The sequence below is a fragment of the Dipodomys spectabilis genome, unplaced genomic scaffold (assembly GCF_019054845.1).
Source record: "Dipodomys spectabilis isolate Male_0828 unplaced genomic scaffold, ASM1905484v1 ptg000009l, whole genome shotgun sequence".
NCBI classification, from domain to species: domain Eukaryota; kingdom Metazoa; phylum Chordata; class Mammalia; order Rodentia; family Heteromyidae; genus Dipodomys; species Dipodomys spectabilis.
This window is the reverse complement of record NW_024870686.1, coordinates 29912122-29939124: the sequence shown is the minus strand read 5'-3', so window position 1 is coordinate 29939124 and position 27003 is coordinate 29912122. Positions and strand designations below refer to the sequence as shown.

General features: G+C 38.7%; 1 protein-coding gene across 3 annotated transcripts in view; it reads right to left on the bottom strand.

Moving 5' to 3' along the window:
• Nucleotides 1-27003, bottom strand: part of Marchf1 (membrane associated ring-CH-type finger 1) — a 59529-nt gene that overhangs the window by 11887 nt on the left and 20639 nt on the right. For all 3 annotated transcript variants that reach the window (XM_042701395.1, XM_042701404.1, XM_042701385.1), the window contains one exon: nucleotides 23436-23616. In XM_042701395.1, coding sequence (XP_042557329.1) covers nucleotides 23436-23616 — 181 coding nt within the window. The remainder of the gene's footprint in view (nucleotides 1-23435; nucleotides 23617-27003) is intronic.

Genomic DNA, 27003 nt, shown 5'->3' with positions numbered 1-27003 from the left:
TTTCCTTCAGTGGGAGGCTAATCCTGCTAGGGTTGACGTTGTGTTCAGACATGCTGCTTTTTTTTTACTGTCTTGGTAGAGAATGACATTGAAATTCTTTCTACCAGGGAAATGGCAAAAGATATCTTTTCAGACATAAGAATTTTCCATCTGGGTGTGAGAATGGTTGCTTTTTCTTCTTGGTTACTGAGAAGTCATAATCATCAGAAAGACTATCAGCAATCCACTGTCAGGCTCAAGGAAAACACTTAGGAGTTGAAAGACCCGAGTCTGGCCAGCACTAGCCTGGCTTAGGACATCACACCGTGTGGAAGAAAGACAGAGCTCTGTCTCACAGAGCCATCCCTGAGCTCGCTGCCACTTTTTATCAAATGCAATTTTCTGATAATAAGAATCAAATAGATGATCCATACCTTCCTCTACAGTCTGAGGGCCAACATGGTATAATTTGACTTGTAAAAGAGCTGAATACTTAAAACTGGATCTGATTTTTGTTTTCTTTGGGAGTCACAGGGTCAACTTAAACCCAATTGGCCTTGGAATCACAATCCTTGACTCAATCTGGAATTACAGGCATGTGCCACTACATGATCCATGGGTAGATCTGATCTTTTGGGGTCTGTAGAGCATCTGAAATGTTCTAGAAGAAACCCAACATTTTATTTGAAAATATCATGCCCTACTTGCTTCTTACTGACTGTCCATCTCTGAGATTTCCTTACAGGGATGTATTAGGACAAATTAACAATTCATCTTTCTTCCTCTGTTTTTATCCAATAATAGTTTCCATATTATTTCAATGATAACAATGAGGAAAACTTAACGCATGTTTAAGGAATAAGAAAAGTGATTACCTGGAAAATTCTCATAGCAGCATTTGATACCTATACCTAGTTTTCTTAAACAATGTCATGTGCCCACATGACATGATATAAGACACTACTATTGTTAGACCTGTGGAGGTAGCAGATGAGACTTGGATCCTTTGGTTTCTCAAAGTGTGTTCTTTGGCACATCATTTTCAGTGCCAACATTGCCCAAGCACTTGGAAGAAATGCGCACGTTGGCTTTGCCAGCAGGGCTTTTCATAAAATATGAATCATTGTCATGTTACTGATGCTGGGCAGTTCCCACCAATGAGGCCACCAGCAGGGCCACAAGGCCCTGTTCACATGATCACTGTGGAGACAATTACTCACTCCTCCGTGTGAAGGAGCATATATAGCTCTCCAAGATATGCTAAGAGGACCTGATAGAAAACAGGGAGCAGCTCCCTTTCCCTGCCCCAAGGGGGAAAAGCCAGGTTGTTTGGCATGGCAGGCCACCACTGATCAAAGACTTCACCTCACCACTTCTGCTTGCCCTTTACTGCTCTTTAAAGTTTATTCCTTGAGAATCAAGCATAGCAGCAAAAGTTGGCAAATCAGTTTCACAGAACGCTGGCACCTCCTATGTAGCTGGACTTGGACCTTGATTTAGGCTTTATATTCTCTGGGTCTTCCGTCCCTGCTTTGTTGGCTTTTTCTCTCCTGTTGAAACTTTGAAAACATGGAACAAATCCAACAGAACCCTGACTTATTCAGAAATCTACAACAGACTCGTTTTTCTCTGAAAAGATTTCTGAGTTGTAATAGAAATCAATGCAAATATTGTTGCTGTGAATTTTCCTGGCATTTATTCTGTCCTGGGAAATAAATTTGAAACTGTTGCCTAATCAAATAGGTTTAATTTTTTTGTACATGTGAAGAAACAAGGCTGCTTAGTTATGCGATATTAAAATAGGACGTGATGACTACTTGGGCAAAACCATTTCTGTACAAAGCTCAATTTTGCTTCTGTTTTCCAGCAGCCACTGCATCCAGAGCCAAGTTGTGAACTGATACTGCCAAAACCCACCACGAGGTGGCAGTAGGCCCCCAACAGTAGCCACACTAAGGTGGTCTAAGCAATTACTTCCAGGAGTTCTCTGCCAGCCAGATCTGCCCTCTGGCTATCATATTATAAATGCCATCATAAATGCAAACCCACATTTTAACTGTCTGATTTTTTTCCTGATCCCATTTGGCATATAACTGAAGGGGTCTGTCAAGTGTAAACACAATAACCTCAAATAACATGTTTCAAATGTGCTGCATTGCCTATATACCTTCATTGCTGAAAGTTGTCAGTGTGTCCTTCACAGGTTCTGGGACTTATTGTCTTGGAGAAGTTTCTAGAGAATTCATCTCTGGGAAAACATAGTTCTCAAAGGGTATTGAATTGTTTTCCAAGAGTCAACCCTAGGATTAGTTAGAAATCTAATAAGTGTGTGTGTGTGTGTGGGGGGGGGTGTGTGTGTGTGTGCCACATCCAATGTGCTGGGTTGGAAAGTTTGGGCCTCAGGAGCTGCAATTGGTGTTCACACACCTTCCGTTATTCTGGTGCAGTCTGAGGTTGGATGACACCTGGCAGAGCAGGGAAGTGGCCGCCAGGAAGTCTGTACTAGAAGCAGCACTTGTCACTTCTCACCCTGAAATGGTGACTAATCCAGGAAGAGGAAGACATCAACACACAAGCTGGGCTACTTGTGAGAAAATTGCTCGGGTTGGCTGAGAAAAGTCACAAAGCCAGTGAACTGGTTTGAAATAAAATAGTTTTGAGTTAGCTCATTAGTTACTAAAACAAATAATTTCATTTTTAACTTTACGGTTCACAGTATTGTTTAGGTCGGATGAAAGCTTATTAAAATCTAACTGCAGCAGTTACAATTTCAAGACCACTGGGAGAGAATGGAACCACCAACTGATTATTAACACGGAATAACTCTTAAAAGAAATTGCCAATGGTGGCTGTGCCAATTAAATAATTTCCCTCCTAACAATATACTTAAGGACCCTTAAAGGGAAATCTGATGATTTTAGATATTGCTATAGACTTGAAATTGCTGCAAACTTGACGATAGCTGGGAAACACAGAAGCTGTATTGAGATTTAGACAATGGACACTGGTTAAGGTCACGGTTAGTGGAGGCTTTTGCTAACCAAAACAAATCAGGAATTGTACAGGATGCAATTATGTCCTTCCGTGGAACTGCAGCTGGTCATGGACATGGGCTCGACAGCTAAGAAGTGAAACCTCAATTGCTCTACAAATATTCTGTGTGTATGATAATTTGCTAGAATATCTTTACCTTTAGTTCTCTTCCACTTTAAATCTACCCATAATAACAATTCCTTGACATCTTTTCTACATGTTCCAATCTGAAAGGAAAAGTATGTGTGTGTGTGTGTGTGTGTGTGTGTGTGTGTGTGTATGTGTGTGGTGTGTGTGTGGTGCTTTCTGGCTGAATGTAGCCTCTATGCTTCCCTTGGTAACAAAAGCAAGAGGAAATAGCCTTGCACTAGCGGAAGTTAGGACACACAGCCAAAGGAAATTGAAAGTGGGAACAGGGAGCCATGGGCCCTGTATCCAGATTCATCTCTTAAGTATTCAGTCAAAATAGAAATATCAAATTGCCATCCTTGGGATAGTTAAGTTAGAATTGGGGAATGTAGGAATTGATGTTCACGTTTGGGCAAAGATAATACTGCAGGCAACTGGCAGATTTACTTTAAAATGACAAATGAGCTTCTCTAAAAAAAGAGGAATACTTAAGAATGTGAAATCAATCATTGTTTTCTGTCAAGTTTTTATGATAGATGAAATTCCCTAAAAGTTATGAGGTAGGTATTTGTAATATATATTTGCTGAATAAAGACATCCACTAGAGGGTGTAATGACACTACATATGAAGATGATCTCAGAATAAAAGAAAAAGCAAAGGGAAAAATACATATAATATGTGGTAGGTAGCATATTTTCTGAAGAGATAGTTAAAACAGCAATTATTATGCTTTCATGCATATTAGGAGAGAGAAACTTAGGAATCTATTCTCTTTTTTTTTTAACCTTTTATGCTGGTCTTGGGGCTTGAACTTAGGGCCTGGGCACTGTCCCCGGGCTTTTGTGTTCGAGGCTAGTGCTCTACCAGTTGAACCACAGCTCCGCTTCTGGATTTGTGGTGGTTAGTTGGAGTCTCATGGACCTTCTTGCCCTGCTGTTTTAGCATCAATCTTCAGATCTCAGCCTCCCAAATAGCTAGGATTACAAGTGTGTGCCATCAGTGCCAGGTGGAATCTATATACTTTATAAGCATTACAAGTGATCTGTAATCTATGCTGAAGTTTGAGAAATAGTTCCCTAAGAAAAGGTTTAGGGAAATATTTTAGAGAGGCACTATAACATCTAACATTGTTTACTAAGAGTGAACACATGTGTGTCTACCTCACCAAAATACCCCAACCAAAATCCTACTTCTGAGTCAGTTGCTATTATCATTTAAGAACAGAAATTCATCCAAAAAATAATTCGTGGTTGTATTTCAGACAAAAATATCTTTAAAAAATCTTTAACCAGTAAGTGGTTGTCTGTTTTCTCTTGAGGTGCTGGTGAGAAATACCATCTCATCTCCTCTGCCAGTTGTTTCTGTGCAGACAAAACAGTAGTATTGTATCCATGAGAACACAATGTCATAAAGAAAACCACAGGAATAATTGGGTCACAGATCCTGAAGTGGCTGTTTCTCTCCTCCCTACAGATTGAAGCCTCAGATTGAAGACTAAGACTCTTGGAATGGACATAACCCATTGCTCAGTTTCATTTCCATTGTGTATGCATCCTTGTGTCCTCTTTACTGAGCACCCATAATCTACATGCCTCTATCCTAGGCAGGGGTCCCCCTCTATATGTAAGGATCATTGTAGCCACACCATCTGGGAGGAAGTTTTCCCATGCACTAAACAGAATCACAGAGACTGAAATATATATATTTGTTGTTGGTGGTGGTGGTTGTGGGGCCTGAACTGTGGGCCTGGGCACTGTCCCTCAGCTTTTCAGCTCAAGGCTAGCGCTCTACCACTTGAGCCACAATGCCACTTTCAGCTTTTTCTGTTTATGTGGTGCTGAGGAATCAAACCCAGAGTCTTATGCATGTGAGGCAAACACTCTACCACTGAGACACCTTCCCAGCCTGAGACTGAAAATATTTAAGAGAGAAAGATTTTTCTTTTTTAATTACTGGAGATTGAACCCAGGGCCACAGACAGGCTAGGTAAGTACTTTGTCACTGAGCTACATCCCCAGCCTGGGGCAAAGACCTTTGAGATGTCCTATTTGAAATGTCTCATTTTTCTAGTGGAGGTCTGGAAATCAACCTAATATGCTCAGGGTGGTGCAATACATTCTTAGCTGGTTGTTTTAATTCAAGAACTAATTATTGAAGTGTCAGACTTTGTTCAAGGTGTTGGGAAAGAAGATAGCTAAGATTCCTGTTTGCATGGAATTTATATTAAGGTTGAAATTGTGAAATTTTGTATGTTCAGAGACTGTGTAATGTTCATTTATAAGAGACACTCCCAATTGTGTGTGTGGGTGTGTAGAAATATCTTTCTAGAATATTCCTTTGGGTGGCAGGACACAAAATAAGTTTCTGCTTGGAACACTCAGTTTTTTGTACCAACTTCAACCTCAATTCTATTGTCAGCCCATTGTCACTATTGATTTTCCTTCCTGCATCTTATTCCTCCCAGATTTAAGAGCAGTGTGATATCTGAATATTGTGTGTAATATGATTGGACTGAATTTTTTCTTTTACTCTCAGAGTCTCTTAGTCACAAAACTATTTGAAGTAAATCTCATACATGTATACACTACTTCATCTTAAAATGGCAGCCAGTGAAACATTAACCTCTCGAAGTATTGGCTCAAGATTTAAATGTAACAATACTTTGAAACAAGTAGTATTTTAGTTCCATAACTAAAATTAGTTTTGAGGATTTTGATGCCAAGCATGAATAACTGGCCAAATATACTCTATTGTAACACACTTTTGGCATTTATATTGACCCATCCTTTAAAATTTATTTATTAAAAATGTCTTTTGCTTAGAGGTAAGATGTTTTTGGTGGTTTCTAATAGTATATAAATTCTTTAAATGGCATGTGGAATATTGTGTGTTTTTCCTTTTTCTGTGAAAGGCTCTGAATTTCTACTGGATTCTCAGAGATCAGAGATCCTTTCCAGATTAAAAGCCCATACTTCAAACTATCCTTTATGAACTAATTTAGTGACATAGCCGTTTACAAAGTAAGGAAGTCTTGGCCCAGAGAAGGGTTGGAGATATAATCTCAGAGGCTAGAAATAAAACTTGAGATTCAGGGACTCCATATGTTTGGAAAACAAAGAATGACTCTGCAGCCAGGCCTGGCCAGGTTTTCTCATTTACAGCACATAGGCTGGTGAGCACATTCCAGGGCTCGTTCCCGCTCAGTGGCTGTCAGAAAATGTACAATTTGCACTTGTGTTTATATAAGAATATTCAACTTTGTTTCACTATTTGGCTGTATAAGAAGTTATACTCTCATCCCATCCTGCCATATTCATATTGATTTGTTTTGTCCAATTAGGGAGAAGTTGGTTTGGACCAATATAATTTTGGGGGTGTAGGGAGGCGCAGGAGTAGCTCATTGTAATTCTGAGGAAATCAGAGTGACTTATCAGAGCCTTTGAGATTTTTTTTACTTTCTTGTAATGTTCCTTTAGATCTACATGTCCTTTGTGTGGAATTCCTGAAGACACAGGTGATAGTCATTCATTTTCTAGAACATATTCTGTTTCTCTTCCCAAAGTTTAAGGGTGAGAAGTGATTCTGAGTGGAGCTGTTATTCCAAAGTCTTTATTTAATAGTCTGTTATTTCTCTTTGCCTTTTCTTTGGTAACACAATAAAAATTGTGTGGCTTTGCCTCTTTGCTTATATCCTTCCTTCCCAGATATTTATTATCATTTATTAATCCTGATAACAAACTCCAGATTCTTTGTCAATTTCTTTATTACCTGGATTCCAGCAAGGAGGTAGAAATTAAATTTCTACACTAATCTAATACTATTTTTACAATTTGCTCATATTAAAACAAAGAGGCCAAGTTTATCAAGCTGAAAAAGGACCAGGAATCATTAGTGCTCCCATTTAAGTCTCTTCTTTCTATCGGAGGCCATAAAAACCTTCTGATGCATGAGGTCAATCAATGCAAAGTAGGAAAGAAGAGAAGAGGACTTTCAGTGATATGAGAAGACATGGAATTGTGCCGAAGAGAGATTGGTCACAGGAACCAGAGAAGAGGAAGTCTGAGCTCGAGGTGAAAGGATACACGGTGAGAAAGAGGAGCTATGATCATCAGAGGGACTGGGGGAACAACAAGTTCACATGCAGGGAGAATAGACAGTGTTCTTCCTAGAATTTGTTCAAAGAAAATTCTTTGGGGTATGAAACCAAGACCACAAGGGACTCGGATGTAGGCTGGCCTCTCCTAGATAAAACAGTGGAAGAGAACACTTGAGGAGTATGAGATGGAGGAACTGGGAGAGATAGGGAAGGAGCTGGGGAAGAAGCAACAGCTCTGGCTTTAGCCAGGGATTTCTCTTCTGCTAAAAACACAGAGGTAAGAGGATCTAAAGATGAAACCTATGAACTGATGAATCTTTGAACTCAGATTTACATCAACAAAGGACAGAGTATGTGGAAACAGACAATAAAAACTCCAAGCCCTTGAAGAACAGATGAGGGAGCCGTAATTTCCCACACCATGGTTGTGATTGGAACTAACTTGAAGCAAATCGCCAAACCCTGAGGGAAAAAGGCTTTGGGGTTGTCAGAGCTTTGAGAGGGTCATTCTTGGAGTTGGGAAAGATGAAACAGAGAACGATTGGCTACCATGTCCTACAGTGGTGCAGGGGCCAGAAGGGACCTGGGTCCTGACAGAGTATTATTAAATAGGACTTCGGTAGTCACATGGGTCAACTCCCTTAGCTTCTCATCCTGAGACTAAGTTTAACTGCTCTCTGCCCTTCACACTTCCTTTCTTCTTTGCTCAGAGAACAAAAGATCCCACGACCGCCCAAAGAAATCATTCCTCCAAGCTACTGACCCTCTATCTCTTCGTTGATTTATTTCTATTCATTTATTTATAGTTTCTTTGTAAAATTTATTTTTAACTTGTCTTTCTCTTTAGATCCCTTCCCTTCAACATGAAAATGTATCCCTCTGTCTCCCCTACATTTTATTTCACAGTAAGTCCTTACTTTCATCAATGGTCTGTTCATTGTAGGAAACTCCTAAAATATGGAAAAAAATTAAATAGATGAAATGATCCATAATCTCATTTGCAGTGTATGTCTTCTGTCTTGATTAGTGTGCATGCACATACCCATACACTGGCATATGAACATTCAGACCATGTTGAGACTGAATTTTAATTCTTGTGTAACTTTATGTCTGTGAGGCACTGGCAGAATGAGGCGGGGAGAAATGGAGTAGCTGAAGACTAGGATAAAAGAAAAGATGATTCCTTTGAACTAAGCAGAGGAGAGAGTATAGAGAGAGGAGCAAACAGTTTGAATGATGGCTATAGGATCTCCCTGCACAGCCTCATCGCTCAGAAAGAACTTGCAGAACAGGTCTAAGAAAGGGCCACTTTGAATAACAGCATTAAAGAGAGTCACCCAGGGACTGAGTCACATCTCAAAGACAATCTTCTTTCCTTTCTTCAAGAACCTCTGATTATCTGTTGTTTCCCATGCTGCCTGCCATTCCCTACATCACTGGTGCCCGGGAATAGAAACTCACCCTTGGCCACCAGGCAAGAATGTCACCATGCCTTCCTCAGTAGCTATCTGTATAACCAGCACGGACAATTCCATGTCCAGTGCCCCAGGGTATTTGTGCTTATTGGAAGGAGTTCAAACTTGGCTATCTAGAGGAGTAGTGCTGAGAAAATCTTCTGCTCTATAATTAGTCAGAAGTAAGAAGGCAGAATGGAATAAATCCGAACCCCTCAACCCCTGCTTTCTCCTTAGATTATTTGTTGCTCAAAAAAACACCTTATCAAGATATAATTGCCTCATATCCTGAAAATGTTTGAAGCATAAAAGTTTATAAAATTTTTACGAGCTTATATTAATTGTACAAAGTGGTTTCATTGTGAAACTTGCCTGTGGTCATCTTTCTGGTAAAGCCGGCTATTTTCAATGTCTGAGTTGTTCTTCCTTTGTGTATGTAAATGTACTATTTCAAGTCTCTAAGTCTCAGTAGGAAGTATTCAGTCACAGATCATACACAGTCCCAACAAACTGCTGCTCGGAGAAGCACTGTTCAACCCACCCAGGCAGGTATGGTCTTCCTCGATTCTGACCATAGAGCCAGTGGACAATAACACTATCAACCATACACTTGAACATCACATCGATTTAATCTTAAGTCCAGCTATGTCAAACCTGGGAAGACTTCATCCAATTCTTTAACCCCTCTCACCCACAGTTTTCTCAACCATGACACTATGCAAATAAGAATATTTGTCTGGAAAGGATTCAGTGGGTCTATGTATACACAAAGCACAGTGCAGGGCTGGAAAGGCTGTAGGATCAGTGCCTTCTGGCTGATGATTGTGGCCATTAACGTAGTGTACAGTTGCTACTGTAAACCACCATTCCTTCTACTTAATGAAACCCCACGAGGAATGTTTCCTTAGGATCTCTGTGACCTGATAGTCTGCGTGTTGACATTTATAAACATTTATAATTATCTACTATAAGTCATTTAATGGATGACATTTCCCTCTTTACTTTGGATGCTAAAGGTTTAGGAAGCAAATGACTCTTTCTATCTAACTGTGTCCAGGACCCAAGTACTCCTCTGCCTATGTTTGCTGTAGGACTTTGCACTTCCTACAACCTCCATCACCGATCACCTAACATTTCGGTATAGATTTCTGTAATCGGGTTTAAATGCTTTTGAGCATTGGGATAGAGTGCAAATAATCTCTGAAGGATACAACAGGTGTGAGCTGAGAGAACAACCTAAAAGCCTTTTTAGTCTGACTGACATTTAAATGTCTCATGTGTCAAATCCCAATAATGGAAAGAAAATAATGCCAGTTCTTTCCAAAGTGGATATGATAATTTGTACTAGTTTATCTGGAGGAAAAAAAAAACATTCCTTGGTTTATTGAAAGAAGAGTGACAGCTGGAAGGAGCTGAGGTATGTTTTATCTAATAAATGTGCAACATGTAAATGCTCTGGACCATTAAGCCACAGACCGAAACTTCATTGAAAGCCACATATTTGTATTCTGAAGCCTTTGGGAATCCTGAAATGAAACATGATTCCCCTTTATGCAATCAACTTCCCAAAAGAAATGCAAGAGGAAGACAATCTTATAAATATTTGAAAAACTAACTGGAAGTTTAGAACCGCAGTCCTGGATGGTTGATTAAGAATAATCTGAAATTACTATGCAGGCTAAATATGGCTGGCGAAGTGTAGTGTGGACATTCATTTCTAAAAAAGAAGTCATTAGCTCTTCAAACCTCAGGGAGAATCTTAACCAAACCCAGATTTCCTGTTCAGGGCAAGCTAGCAGAAAACTTCCTTCAAATATTTCTACTGTCCTTCCTTTGGGATTTTCCGTTGAAGCAACCCATCTGCAGCAGGATCTTTGAGGAAACATGTTTATTTTTTTATTCTTTGCATTATTTCATCTTTATGTAGTTATACAAAGAGGTTTGAATCCAACCAGTCCATTTATGAGTACAATGTATCTTGATCTGTATCACCCTCTCTATTGCTCCTTCATCTTTCCAACTCCACCGCTGCCCTCAAATTCTGTGGTTCCATTTCCACAAATGTACATTGACTATAGTGCGTGGGTGTAGGGGGCAGAGGGGTAGGGAATGGAGGAAGCACTTCTGTTTGAATTCAGGTGTGATGCTGTTGAAATGTCTCTGAAAACTGCAAACCGGTTCCATTTACATGAAAGGAAAAGACTCTCCAAATGGGGCTTTTACTCTTAAGAAAAAAAGGAGAGAAAATAAACAACAGGTGGGTAATATGAATCCCAGAAACTACTTTGTCTTCGTAGAGATGTGATTTCAAAAACTACGAGAAAGCAGTTGATTGCAACCAATTTACATAGAGATTAGTCAAAATATGCCAACATTGATACCTCAGCTCCAAAAGGAAAAAAAAAAAAAGTAACTGCTTAGAATAAACAGCCTAGCATCTCCTGGGACCCAAGAGGCACAATCTAAATGTTATGGGATTATTTTAACTTGAATGCTTTAATATACACTTTATCCCCCCCAAGTCAAATTCTCTCACTGTAACACTAGGATAGCTCATAAAAGAAGGAACAGTTTTGTGCATATAGGAGACATATTTGACCCCGAGTAGTCTAAGAGATGATTGTGATTTAAGGTTTGCAACAGTGGAGATGGTTTTCCAGAGGGAAGAAAACAGTGAAGTTGGTTGCCTTGGCAACATGGAACCGTTGCTTCAAGAAATCCATGGTGATGCAGGACCTTCTTCTGGTATGTCAAGATTTCACACTATTTACCAAATTAGGTTAAAGGAAAACGAATTCCACAGCAAGCCAGGGCTACCTGACCTCTGCTATATTAGTTCTCACTTTTTGATCATGAACTTTGTTAGAAAAGAGATGGAAAAATCCCCATAGTTAAGGCAGCAAGGAGAGCAGGAGTAAAATGTCTGATCTCCTCCCCTTTAAAACACCACACCCTAGCTGGGGATCCAGGAGGTTCCTGCATTTTCTCTGCACATTGATTCTGCAAGGGGGGTAGGGGGGAGATCTATTTTTGCCTAATTCTGTTGATTTTCTGAGCCCTCACCACAAAGCTGCTCCCTGGGGACTATCATTGTGCCTATTGGCTTTTCTTAAATAATGCATATAAATAATGATTTCCACAACAAAGCTGGTTATGAATGCCAGAGACCAAAAAAAAAAACATCCTGTTAACATATGTAACCTCTAGTCCAAGTACACTGGCAGGGCCAAGGAGAGATTCATTTGTAAAGTATCAAGCTTCAAACACAAAGCTTTGTTATTGCAAACCTACATTATTGAACAAGCTCGCTTCCATTGTCCAGCAAGGACCTCTCTGTGACATTGTTCACAGTTCATGGTTTTGTTGGCTTGCTTTTAAAAAAGCACCGTAAAGCAATTCTGAATAAGAGTTTGGAATGTCATCTCACAAAATGGTATTTCTTTCTTTTAGGAAAAAAATATCGTAAGCAGAACTAGGTTTCTCTTTGACTTAAACTGCAGAATGAGGCTGGCTAGTTCTCATTACCGTTTCACACTGTGCTTCATCTGATATGATCAGAGATGGGCCCTGGGTGAAGGAGACACTTTGGGTAGCTAGGCTGTCCTTGGCTTTTTAAAAATATATTATTTCCTGGCTTTAAGATTGTAGAAATGAATTGGGATCAGAGGGATACGTACTAGGGGCAATTGCCTTTGTAAAATTGCCTCTGTTAAAATAAAGTTGAGAAACACTAGGGAAAGCTTCTATGATTTGGACAGCATGCATCTGAAGACAATGGTAACTCCAATACATACAGGGCCAAGGTAACCTAGCAGACTGCACCATTGACCATGAAGGCTAAGAACAAGGAAAGGTTTTATTCCAACCAGCACTGAATTTCCTTTTCCTGGGCCTTAGAGGGATGCCTAAGTGGCGGATCAAGAACCTTCCTTCCAGGTGAGTGATACTCATTAGCTTTTATGCCTGATGGAGCAGCCCTTCCAATCCTGTGCATAGCTCAAAGTGATGATGGATGAATGGAGGCTTTGCTTAAAAGTTCACTGTCTTAAAAGTGAACACACTGCATCAATGATGGCTCCCAGACTATAAGACAGAAAGTAATATAGGCATCTTATTTGGGATGCATGTCTAAGTACTCATAGGTAGCTTCTGATTCACAACTAAAGATTAGAATTTCTTCCTCAGGCTAAGATTGCAGAAAATACAAAAAACAAAACAAACAAACAAACAGCTAAAGCCATCATGTATGCTAGCAAAGTCTTTGACATTGCAAGTTGACATTCTCACAAGTGTAACTTCTACACAAACACAGTTATAGGGCCATAGGACCAAGTTATTTTATCTAAGCAAGAACTCATTATATGTCCTTTGGTTCACTTGGGGTCCTATGACATGAGAGCCATTTGGGTGACAGAGCTGAGTTCACTTTATACTTGCACATTTAAGAAGAGCTCTACTTCAGAAAAGAAAGTAGGCATCTTTAATTATAACCTAAGGAAGTCAATAATGACTTACAACACAAAATATTTACAACATAGAATAAGATCATTTTATACACATGTATAAATATGAGCAACATATTTAATAGTCTTTGACTCTTAGGAATTTTTCTCCCCTTCTTATACAATAAAAAGTTAGATTCAGTGAGTTCTAAGTTTTTTGTTTTTTGTTTTTAAAGAGCACAGGACTTTAGAGTTCTTGTGGCTAAAGGACTAGAGTTTCAGGGGCTGTGGCAAGCCAAAAAGAAATGTCTTTAGGTATTTTGATTTTTACGCTCTTCACTCATCTAATCAGAGCATTTTGCCTTTTTCTTAAATCATTCTATTTAATACTGTAATCGGTTATTGCTTTTGGTGCTGGGGATAAAATCCAGGTGCGTACAAGCACGGTATCTCCAACACAAACCTTCAAAGCTGGCAAAATAGTTCCCATCACCACCCTTCCCTTTTATTGATAGAAAAGGAAGCTGCCTTGGGTCACATGACTCATATAAAACCATAGATCCTGGTGCAGAGACATAAAACCCCATTCTTCCACACAATCTAGGTTCTTCCTGCCGCATTCCACTGTGCCCTATAGGTAAATATTCACAGAGCGAGGAGGAATTCTTACCCACAGACATGGTACATTCTTGGCCTGTGGGCTAAATCAAGTCTTTAGAGATCTCTTTGGTTTTGTTTTTTTTTTCTGTACAGCTTTCATATTTGAAGTGATTATTATTCATTTAAAAAATTAAAAGCCATAAAATTAAATCTACCATTTGGGCTTCCTTTGGAAAGGTACTTGATGACACCACTCTACTGGGGTGGTGGGGCTGTGTTTCGTGTGTGTGTAAATGAGTTAGCATGCATGTGTCAGAATGCCACAGTCTTTTACTGATTCTTGGGTTACCTGCTATTTTCACCATGAAACCAGAATTTGTTAGTAATTTATAGGAGTTCTCTGGCTCCTAATGTAGAAGTAAATTGCCTCGGAGGAAGTGGCTTCTCATAGCCATTGTCAGTCATTTCTCTCCGCTAACCTGGACAAGGTTGTCTTTGTGCCTCTTCCTAGTCTGGTCTCCCTACATGCATTCCAAAACCTTTCATCTTAATTTCCCTCCTGTCATGGAAGAGAGAGGCAGCTATGAAATGGAATGTCTTTTTTTTTTTTCTTTTTCAAAAATTCCTACAGATTTCCCTTGAGTTATAATTTAGTCCTTGGAATTCTATTAATCCTGACTGGAGTTAACTAGAATGGTCCCCTATCCCATTTTCAAGTCTATTTTAAGATAATATAACCAATTCATTTTCAAACTCTCTACCTCCATCCTCATCTCACTAGAATAGAAAATTCTCTGAGGTCAGAGGACCGGTGTCTTACTCAGCACTCTAATTTTCATGCTAGGAATAGCGATCGTACCATTGTGATAGCTCAGTAAATAGCTGTGTGATGCTAAACTAGGAGTAGGGACTCATTACTGGGCGGTCCTTGAGCCTGTACCTGTGACCCTAGAGACTCACCGGCTGTCAATGTCATCTTATATGTGCCTAAAGTCTAGTGGGAGCTGGACAGTGTTTCAGGAAAGAATCCATTTCCCACATGCATAAAAGGATATGGCTTCAAAACTTGTTAAATTTGTTTTTAACAAAAAATGCTTCATCAAAGTATCACCTTTTGTACTGAGAGAGGTTAGTTGTATGTTTATATAAACTCTGGCCTTAAAGAAAATAGGGATCAAAAACAAGAACAACAAAATGAAAATAGGGATCAACTTTTTAAGAATCCACGAAACTGACTTACTGAGATGTTAAATGTGCTTTTATTTTCCATCCTGTGCCAAGCTGAGAAATGACGTTGAGCTCATCCAAGCCTCTTTCTCAGGGTCGAAGCCCTGTCTTGTGTGCCTGAGGGCTGCACAATAGATTTGCTGTCGGGAACCAATGAGTTTCCATTACCTTGGCCTTTAACCCTCACGTTAGAACTTGTAAGAAAAGAAGTGTGGGCTGGGCTCAGACCTGGCAGAGACCTGGGCACAGACCACCTTCCTCCCTGCTAACGGCCCTCCCTTCCCTTCCTTCTGTTTGTTTCTTTCTTTGTCTTCATCTTCCTTCCTGCTCTCTTCATTTTTTCTCTTCCCTGACTGAACATCAATCCCTTAAGCACTTTCTTTTCTTTTTTTCAATATAGACAAAGCATTTGCTTTTCCTACCATGCTTTGCTTAAAAAGTAGTGAGTAAGATTAAACAAGCATGGAAGCTCCTTTAACACGCGGCCTCCAGCCTCTTGTCTTTGCTCTGCATCCTGTCCCACACAGCCTAGCCCACCACAGACATGTCTACTTTTTGTTTTCTTCTTGCCATTTCTATGCATTTAACACAAGAACTAACTTCCTTCCTTCCCCACACTTTATTTTATCTTAAAAAATTAACTTAAATTAGATTAATTTTTTTGAGGTAAGGTCTTAGTATACATTCTAACACTTGGAAGCAAAAGTAAGAGGATAACAAGTTGCAGACCAACTTGGGTACATTAATAATGCTCTCTCTCCTAAAAAAATTAAGTGAAAAGTATTCTTATATTTGGTACAAGACTTAAAAATTGGAATAATGCATTAAGAAAAAATACCCCTTAACTGGAAAAAAAATCTTATATTGGAGGAATATTTAAATAAAAAAGCAATTTAAAACTCAATTATGAGATGATACTTTGGGGAAATCTTGGTTTCTACCTGTGTGTATGTGTGTATGTGTGCATTAGCACATTCTAATTTGATGCTGTTTGCTTTTCTATGGATCACTGGAATATTATTCCCTCACCTCAGTCATAATTTATGTGTGAAAAAAATCAGAATGTGCAATATGTAAGGGAAAAACATCTCTGTTTTGTGTCCCTGATATTTGTTAAAATAAAACGTTTTCTTTCCCCAAGGATGAAACTAAAAAATGGTTTCAGATTTCAATGGCAAGGATAATAATGTAAAATTAAGTGTCTATTTTATATTTATAATAGTAATATAAGGTAACATTCTTCTTGAGGCTGTATTCTTCAAGAATTAGTTTTCAAAGAAAGAAACAGAATTAAACAGTGTGTAATTAGATGAAGTAATAAAGAACTGCTAGAAAAATGTTGCATTTAATCAATCAGAACCAACCAATTATTCAAGGATTATTTATCCAAACCTAGATTAAATAAACTCTACTTGCTATTCCAATTCTTTTCTGTATATTCAGTTGCTGTCCTGGTGACCTCACTATTGAGAACTGACTTCTAGATTAGTAGGAAGGAAAAAAGAGAAAAGGTAATCATTTTTCTATGTGCTTATAGTTTTCTTCTCTTGCCTTATTTACATATATTTATTTAGAGATAGTCTTACAAGGATAAGTGGTCATGATGGCTAACTCTCTCCTTGAATTGTCATATCCCCCAGAGTGATACTTTACTCTCACCTTCTTTCCCATCCTGTTGTGGTTTGTTCTGTGCATTCTGAGGTCAGGAATAGGAACTGTCTTGCTCATATTACTAAGTAGATTCTTTGTACAGTAAATTGAGTGAGTGACTAAATCTTGCATTGCTGGGTCCCTTTAGAACAACCATTGGTACATCATTTGCTGGGGGCATGAGTTCAAATCCATCCAGAGGGAGGACTGTACTTGCAGATGGGAGTTTCATAACAATAAACTCTTTGGCTGGCCAGAAAACAATATTTCTATTTGAACACTATAATATTGACTCCAGATGCCTACTTACTTCTTTGAAACTTCTGAAGACTAATTGACCTACTAGTATTTCAGTTAAAGACATTTGATAAATCACAAGTATCTATTAGAATAATCGCTGAAATACTTGTATTTTGCATCTGCTAAGTATTTGACACAAGACATCTTGGCATTGTCATGTGTACACAGTGGATTACTTAACACACCAATTGTGGTCCTCAGAGTAGTAATTGAGGTATTAAATCGAGGAACTAAATGTTGTGGTACTAAAAGATAGGAGAGGACATATGCATTGAGGATAATGAGTACAGTTGGTTTTACAAGAAGCATGAAGGAAGTTTCACCTGGACTACACTGGTGCAGCTTTTACTTGCTGATAGACTTGTATGTTTGTTGAAATGGAACAGCATTATCTAATCCTCAGAGCTGAGCTCTAGTCATAGGCGAATGCCTGAAGGTATCAGCACTTTATTACTGAGGGCTTTCTTGTGCAGCCCCCACTTCTTAGATCTCACTGAGAATCAAGCAGGATGTCCCCCACTCCAATCTCTGAAAATCCTAGAATGAGGTCAGATTATCTGAGCCCAATAAAACACTTGACTGAAATCAAAGGACAATCTTGCCAAAGTCTATCCAGAAGTGACGTTCACCCTGGCAAACCCAGTTCTTTTTTTTTTTTAATTTAATTTAATTTTATTTGTGAACATACTGTACAGAGGAGTTACAGTTACATGGGCAGGATAATGCGTACATTTCTTACCAAGCATTGCAGCCTCCTCCTTTGTTTACCCTTCACATCCCTTCCCAGCCTCCCCCCTCCCCGCCTAATCCCAATCCTTCTCCTTCCCCCCCTTCCCCCCCCTTCCCCCCCCCCGCACCAACGTTGTAAAGCTCTCTCCTTCCCCCCCTTCCCCCCCCTTCCCCCCCCCCCCCCCCCCCCCCCGCACCAACGTTGTAAAGCTCGTTTTGGACATGACAACTTGTACTTCTCATTGTTGCAACAGGTCCACCTGTATCCTTAAACAACTGGTTTTTCCCCATCTCCTCCACAAGTTATACTGACATCAAATATAGTGAAAGCAGGGGTTATACTGTGGGGGAGGGACATACAAAGCAACAAAGAGATAATCTTATAAATGCGTTAGAAACACATGCATGAAAGAAAAAAACATTAAAATACACATCTAAGGGTTCATTTTCCTGACATCACATTATCTGACCTTTTCTGCTTGACTCATACATATACTAGATATTACAAATAAGGGAAACCATGGGACCTACGTTTCTTTGGGCCTGGCTTACTTCACTTAATATAATTTTTTCCAAGTTTTTCCATTTCCTAACAAATGGGGCAATGTCATTCTTTCTGATGGAGGCATAGAAGCAAACCCAGTTCTATAACGTCTGATTTCTATCATCACAGTGTTGGTTCAAGGCAGAAAAGAAAGAGTTATGTGAAATCTTGAAGAAGTCTACTGAAGAAACAGCCAAAGAATGTTTGATGTTCTTTGTCCATGGAAGAAGGAGAAACAACAGATAGATAGAAAGCCCTCCAACCATCTTTAAAAAGGCTAGAAAAAGCAGAGTGAAAATAAAAATATGTGTTTCAAAAACTGACTAGAATATAGATAAGGGAGGATTCCAAGGGTGTAACTCCTTAGAACAACTAACTTATAGTTCAAAGAATGAATACCAGGAAGCTGAAATTTGCCAGAAGGAAGGGAATTCAAGTTGAGATAGATGAATGGAGAGGTGAAGGGTGGGCAAATAAGGTCATAATATTCAATGCACATCTGTGAAAATGGAGCCGGGTACTTAGAGGGGCTAGATGGAGTCGGGACAGAATGGAGAAGGACATTGATTCTGATGCACTGTATTCGTAAATTGGCATGTTGAACTGAAATCTCTTTGTACAACTACTTAAGAATAATTAAAAAAATAAGAAAAATGTATAAAATACAAAAGACAATAGAAATGTATGTTTCAAATTACTGAGGTTCATCGTTTTCAGCCTGCAAATGAGTTAATGTGTATATAATGATGGAACTTAGTTGAAAGGCTATTGGATAAGAAGGAAGTGAAATATCAGAAAAGAAGTACTTGTTTTAGAAACATTTTATTTGAACGATTCCCATCAGAAATGGATTAAGTGGAAGCTAAAGTTTCTTTTCTGTGTTTGGGTCTCATAAGTGAGTTTTTAAATATTTTCAATTTACTCTTTTATGTCCTGTTATCCTAGGTAGGATGTTACTTTGAATCTTTTTTTTCTGTGTTTATTTTTCCCCCAAAGACAAACTGGAGAATGTTTCTTTGAGTCCCTCCTCTTACTGTTTTAAAAAGAATCCTCTTTTATCCACCCACTGCAGGCTCCATGAAAGATCAAAACTGGAAAGCTTGACTTTGTCAATAAAGCGTGAATAGGAACTCCAGAAATGCAACTTAAAAGTGTCAAAGAATCCAAAGTTAGGCTCCAGTATTAGAGAAGGCAACCTTTACCACTATCTTTATCAACTAGCACCATCATCACCATCATTGTCGTCATCATCATCATCATCATCATTTTTATTTTAGACAAGGTCTCATTATGTAGCTCAGGCTAGTCTCAAACTCAAGATCTCCCTGCCTCATTCTTTTGAGTGCTGGGAGTATAGGTGTGCACCACCACACTTAAAATATGATCCTTCGTTAGCTATGTAGTGGCACCTAGCACTCATTGAGTAAAACTGTTAGAATGAAGGGTTTTGGGGTACATGATATTCTGTTTGATATGGTCTCTCATTTTCCTTACTTGTAAAATAGACTTGGTAAGCTTTCATAAGGCAGGCTTAATGAACTGAGACCAAAAACATAAGGATTGCATGGAGCTAAATGTTTTGTAATATACAGTTCAGTTATCAAGAATTTCCACATGGAAAAATATGTAAAGAAATATTGTAGGAGAGGGAGAAGATTAGGGGTATTTTCTATGCTTGCAGATTTGGCTTTAAAAACCCAGTTTCTTTCACCCCGGAAGATTCAAAACTGAATCTCATTCAACTTCACAGTTTTAGAATCTGGTCAGTTTATGCTTCCTAATCAATATTGTATACTTTTCCAAATTTCACTCAGTCATTACTGTACTTTATTTGTTTGAGACTTGTTGACTTTTCTGGGTTTGATAAATCACTTCTGACCCTGGAAAACTCAGCAAGTTAATAGGACTTTTACTGAATGTCATAAAAGTAGTTGAGCTACTGACTGAAAGATGATTAAAATGGTTTTACTTTAAATAAACCACTGATTTTATTTTACCTTTATAAAGATTTTCTTCTGGAAACCTTGATGAATTTGCTAATTGTAGGTCTTGGTATAGTAACAGCAATTAGTTCAGTAAGGTTTTACTGATATCTTTAAAGACAATTAAGCCCCAAGGTTCTTCAGACTATGAAGATTTGTACCTTTCTACTTACGAAGTCATTTCATTTAAGTAGAATCTCCTGTCTCCATTGGGTAATGGCAGAAATTCAGAATCATTAGCTAAATTAATTGTTTCATGGGCTTTGTCTTTAGAACGTTATAAACTGTAATGGAATTACTGAGCAGAGAGCAATTAATTGGATATACTTCAAATATATTCCAACCAAATGCTATACCTGGCATTCTTTATGGCCACTTAAAATCTACCAAAAGAAAACTGTTGATGAATCCCAGTACCATTTCAAAACAAACCACCTAGAACAAGGAAAACTGCCTCAGGTCTGGAGAGTTCATATTACCTTGCACAATCTGAACTCATTCCAGAGCCTACCTCTAAAGATCCTTCCAAGTGCGCCTGAGAACTTGTAAAACTTTTTCCTTGGTTGTAAAGCCCCAGACATTCTAGAAGGTAGACTAGAAGACATACTCCAATGTTTAGGGCAACAGGAATTGGACACTAGATCCCTATGCCAGGCCTGGATGTACTCAGGGAAGTGGATATGGCAGAAGGACTCAGAATCAGAAAAAGAGTAAAAGGGAAGAGATGGGAGGAACTTGAAAGCAAATTCTCTCTTGAAGGGCTCAGCTACTGCTTAGCTCCCCTGGTTGTTGTCATACAGGGAATAAGTCCAGTAGAGCCAGAGATTGTGGTTTCCAAGTGAATTTTGACACCTGTAATTTGCTTGAAATATTCATACATTAAAATGTCAGCAACTAATAGTCAAGTTGTAAGCCCTGTGGCTCAGAGAAAACACATCCGTGGGATGCTGAAACATTGCCTCTAGGTTAGATTCTAACACTTCCTGGATGGACTTAAGTGTTATTAAAAATAAAGGATGTTGAAGTGCGGTCCTTCATCAATATTTATGCTCAGAGAAAGTTTTTCTTTTAAAAAAGACACTAGAATATCTCATTAATCAACAGTTAGTAGGTACCCATTAGGTGGCAGCAACATATTCATTATCATGAATATTTAAAAAGATGGATGTATTTGCTTCCTTTCTATTTGGTTTATAAATAGGTCAGTTGAGAAGGAATTCCTGGTGGAGTTGTAAATTATTGGTAATGGAATATTAAGAAAAGCTTCAGGTCGTATTTAAAAGATGGCTGACTCCCTGAAAGCTGAGGAGAGAACACATTTCTGTTCAGTTTCCCCACCAGAATCATGTGGAGTTTATCCACCAAAAATGGTAACGATGGGAGGTCATAAATAATGAGTTTGATTATGTCATCAATCCAGATTTTAGCCCTCAAATGGAAATGCTATGTTTGACAAAGTTGAAATAAAAGCTTTGGTTAGATAGATGGTAGGAGAAACCCAAAGGAATACGCAGATGCTATAAAACAACTTGCAGTTCCCCGAGGGAACACAGAATGCCACTTAGCCCTCTAGACAACACGGGACATCTGCTTAGTGGATCAAGAAAGGACAAAGAAGAACCATCCATTTCTATTTTTGGCATTGGTTGCTCTTAAAGGAACAGAGTGTCACCTTTTGGTATTCAGGTCATTCCATGTTAAAAAGGAAAAAAATAAAAAAAGATAGCTCACACTTCAAAGGCACTCTGTGCATAATTTTTGACATCTATAAACCCCTTGCAGATTTTTAAAGCCACAAAAGCAGGGAACATTATTCTCCCTCTTCCTAAGTTTCAGAACTAATGACAAATTACAGTGGTCAGCCACCAGTCAGATGCCCACTGGAACATTCTTATTTGCTGTACATCCTTGCTTTTTCTGAAAGCCATCATGTTTATTTCCAAGCAATGTTCCCTCTATCCACTTTAGCTTTGCATTCAATTTAAATGAAAAAACAGCTCTGGGCTGCTTCATTATTTAAATTGCAGTTTGCATACTCTCCTTTGGAAATTGAGGCATCCATATATATGTAATTCTGCAGACAGGCAAAAACTGAATAAGTTGCATGCTAAAATCCAGAGGCCAGCTCTCAAGTGTGAATTATATAAAACCCAATGTCCTTGCTTATATCCCCTATCACTAGTCCTGTGAGTGAGACGCTAATTTTAAACTTGACTCCAAAACTTACAGCCATACTTTCAAAAAATGTTGAATAAAGAATTTGAAAATACACTTTATGGATTAAAAATATACTTATGCCTCTCTTACAGTTTGATGCACACTACTTTTTTTCTTTCTACTTACTCTATCCATATTAAACATCAAACCAATCTTCAAATACAATTAAAAATAAAAAGAGCCTGCACCTCATCTGAGGAAATCATTTGAGAATTAGCTTATAAACTTTTAAGTAAATATATTGGGTAGCATGCAAGTGTACACAAGTGTATTCACTGAAATATGGTAGATTCAAGGGAGATCGCAAATAGTGTAATTCCTTAGAAAGGCAAAGTGCAGCAAAATAAACACCAGGAAGTAGGTACTCAAAAGGGGTGGGCGGGGCCAAAAGAGGTGGACAAATGAAGAGAAGACATGCTGTCAAGAATCCAAGGTATATCCACCAAAACGAATAGTTAGGGCAGGAATTTGCGAGAATATTGAAAGGAGCAACACAGATCAAGGTATATTGTACTCCTTAACTGATTTGTCAAATACCAACTCTTGTGTAGAACTACTTAAAGACAGTTAAAAAAAAATCTAGTACTTGGCTTTCAAAGAATTAGATGAATTCATATTATGAAATCGAATTTATCATTCTTGGGAAGTGACTTCAGTAAGTATCTTATTCTTACAGATCTTTACTGCAAATAACAATATCTCAGTTTCCTTGCATTGAATTACAGTTATATTTTCCCTACCTGTGTGTGTGTGTGTGTGTGTGTGTGTGTGTGTGTGTGTGTGTGTATGTGCACATACTCTTTTCAAAGTCTGGAGACTGACGCATAAAGCACGGGGTCCTAGATTCTAAAACAGAATAGGAGGATTGCCTACAAAGTCTTGCTGTTTTTTTCACGTGGAGCCCTGCACCAGACATGTGTCCTTCGTGGGTATTACAGTCATCTGGAATCGAAGGCAGTGGGTTTGGAAGGACAGCCAGCCTGCGCGCCGCCCTGGCTGCCTGCAGGCCTGGCACGCTCTCGGTCCCAGCCCCGCTCCAGCGCCCACCGTACCTTCCGCAGCGGCTTCAGCTTGGTCTCCATTATGAAGTCGTACTTGCAGAGTTCACAGCAGCGCGTGTCGGAGCTCTTGATCCACTGGTGGAGGCAGGACTGGTGCACAAAGCGCAGGGTCCCCGTGCAGCGGCAGGGGGTGATGAGGGGGCTCTCTTCATCCCCTTCGCAGTGACAGATCCTGGGAGAGGACACAGCCCGTCAGGGTGAGAGGCCCCGGAGAACACGGCTCACCAATAGACTTACACCCCTGTTTGCTTATTCCAGGCTAGAGAAATAGCAATCAAAATGTAGAACACTTGGACATTTCATTGGGTTTTGCTATATAACCCACTCTACCACCGAGATTAATTTATTTTCATCAGTTAGGGCTAGACTCAAGGCATTAGTCACTAGCTCTTCCAAAATATGCTGCCATTTCATTCTTACACTGAAGGGAATTCTAAGAGCAATATTGAGCTAGGCTCCCTAGTTGGATCACACTGGTTGTTAGATATAGAAGTTATGTGGCCGAGCTATTTGAAGGAATACTGTACACAGATAACTTTTTATTTTGAAGGCAATTCTATAGGGTTATTGTGTATAGTTCATTAGGCATAGTATCTTATTTTTACAGAATTCTGAGGATTCGGAGGTCTAACCAAATAATAAAGTGGATACCAGCCGAGTGCCGATGTTTCACACCTGGAATCCTAGTTATTCAGTAGGCTGAGATCTGAGGATTGTGGACTGAAATCAGACCTGACAGCCAAATCTGAGAAACTAATTAACTAACTAGTTAATTAACCGATTAACTACCAAAAAAGCTAAAAGCGGAGCTGTGGTTCAAGTGGTAGAATGTCAGCTTTGAGTGAAAAAGCCAAGTTAGAGCACCAAGGCCTGAGTTCAAGACACACTACTAGTACAAAAAGAAAAAAAAGTTAATACCAAACCTCAGACTAAAAATAATTACAAATATTTTCCTAAAAGATGCACATCTACTATGTCACAATGAGCACCTACTACCTTATGATGAGCTATCTGTAGATATCATTGTATAATACTCACAAAAAAATTACTAGAGACATGACATTTGAATTCAGTAAATCCTTTCATTTGAAAGTGTTAATTATCACCTCAGAAAATAAATTGAGTGTTCAACTAGTCTCCCAATTATTATGAAATCCATTTCATAGATTATGGTCCGTGAAATCTTTATTGCTCTCATATTCAGATTTTTAAGGATAATTTATTTTCTTTTGTGATGATGTAAGCCTTTCATAACTCCAGGTAGTGAATTAAAATCTCAGCTTTGCAATAAGTCTAATAATTTAATCAGCAGTTAGGAGTTGCTAATTAATTCAGCCAGATATATTGAGTTTTGAATGCAACATTAAAAATAGTTTAAATTGGCAAAATTGCTTTGAGTTGGGTATAGTGGCAGGCTGAAAGAGTGTACAGATTTCGGCTACTTCCCTCCTCCTTTGTTCAGTCCAGGGGCTTGAACTCAGGGCCTGGACACTGTTCCTGAGCCTTTCTGTGCTCAACCTAGAACTCTACCACTTGAGCCACAGCGCCACTTCCGGCTTTTTCTGCCCATGTGGTGCTGAGGAATCAAACCCAGGGCCTCATGCATGCAAGATAAGCACTCTACCACTGAGCCACCTCGCCAACCCTGTGTATTGAATTTGTAAGTCAAACTAACTAACAACAGCCAAAAAGAACATTGACCTCTACAACTCTGCTGTAGAAATGATGGAAAGAGAAAACAGGCAAGATCAAAATCAGTGCCTGGACTGAGTTAGGACACGTCCTAAGGGAAATATGGGAGAAAACTGAAAATTATCTGAGTGCCTATTTCCAGCGTCAATAGCTCCTTTCCACAGGGCTAAGGATCAGGAAATGAGCTTATGTGTATCAGCCTTGAAAGTCTCACAGTGTCACAGCGTTGGTGTTCGGGAGAATTGATTGAAAGGAGTAAAATTCAGCCAGTGAAATATATGACTTACAAAAGCAGCCATTGGAGACAATCTGAGCACCTGTAGCACTTAATTTGATCATTTGTTTTTGGAGCATCTGAAATCTTTGAATTGTAGAGATCAAGAAGATTCTTAAGCTCTTGAACCTTTTAGTTCAACACTTTCTTAGCATCCCTTTCTTTAATCAGGGGTCAGCAAATCATGGCCCAAGTTTGTCCACTGACTATTTAATCAATAAAGTTTTATTGGAACATAGCCTCCTTCATTGCTTTATAGACTGTTGACAGCTAGGTTTGCAATATCACAACAGAATCTAGTGGTTGCAATAGAGACCATTTAGATGCAAAGTCTAACGTATTGATTACTTCATTAAGTATTGATTATGTGATTAAGCATTGATTCGTTTTCAGAAAATGTTTGAAAACCCCCACCTGGAAACATATTTGGTGACTTTGTGGTAATGAGAATGCATGAATATTATTGAAAGAATGAAAACAAATGTTTACAAATAAATCACTCCAACTTCTGCCAGTAACAAAAACAGAAGACAAGATTACATAGAGAAGCAATAATAACATAATCGAAATGAAAGCCCTGCTCAACCTTGCACCGAAGCCTGCTATTTCCCTAGACAAAATTCCTCACTTCACTTGGAAAAGAATTTTTTTTGAGTTAATGCCATCTGATAATTTGTTCCTTAGAAAAGACTGTCAAATGTTCTATAGCGGCAAGAAGATTCTGAGGCTCTGATGTTTTATCAGCATGGGAAAAGTTATTTATAAGTAGCTTTAAACAAAGACTGAGCTGATTACTGAGTTCAAACTAACCTGACCAGCTTCTGAGTACAAGCCAACTTCCTGAGTCTCAAAATGTCCTTTGAAGAAAATGATCCTCTGAAACACTGATATAGAGAACAAGCAGTACTACCATTTTTCTCACAAAAGTTAAAGTTATTTCCCATGGAAAAAAATCAACACTTGGTTCATTTTCATCCCCATTTTTTTCATTCATTCTTCATTCATTCATTTGTACTCTGGGACTGGGGCTTGAACTCAGGGCCTGGGAGCTGTCCATGAGGTCTTTTGCTCAAGGCTAGTACTCCACCACTTTAGTCATAACTCCACTTTCAGCCTTTTTGGTGGTAAGAATCTCACTGACTTTCTTGCCCAGGCTTGCTTTGAACCTTGATCCTCAGATTTCATCCTTTAAATAGCTTAGATTTCAGGTGTGGGCCTCCAACAGCCAAGGGCTTATTTCTGCATTTTATTTTTAGCATTTTGAATTATACCCCTAAATGTGAATCCTCAGAGTCTTTTCAAAGCAAATTTAGATAGCCTAGATGAACCTAAGAGCTAAATATCAACTTCAAATGTCTACTAACAGTAAATAATAATAGTGGGATAGTGCCATTAAAGAATTAAACAATTGTTAAAATTCATATACTTCACACAAATTACAATTACTGCTTTATAAATGAAACTATAAGGAAAACATAAGCATTTTTTTTTCCCAGAGAAAAGGATGTTACTGCTATAAAATAAAATCACATTCTAAAAATCATAATTTTGATGAATTTTTTACCTGATAGAAACTGAGTCTTGGAAATTCAA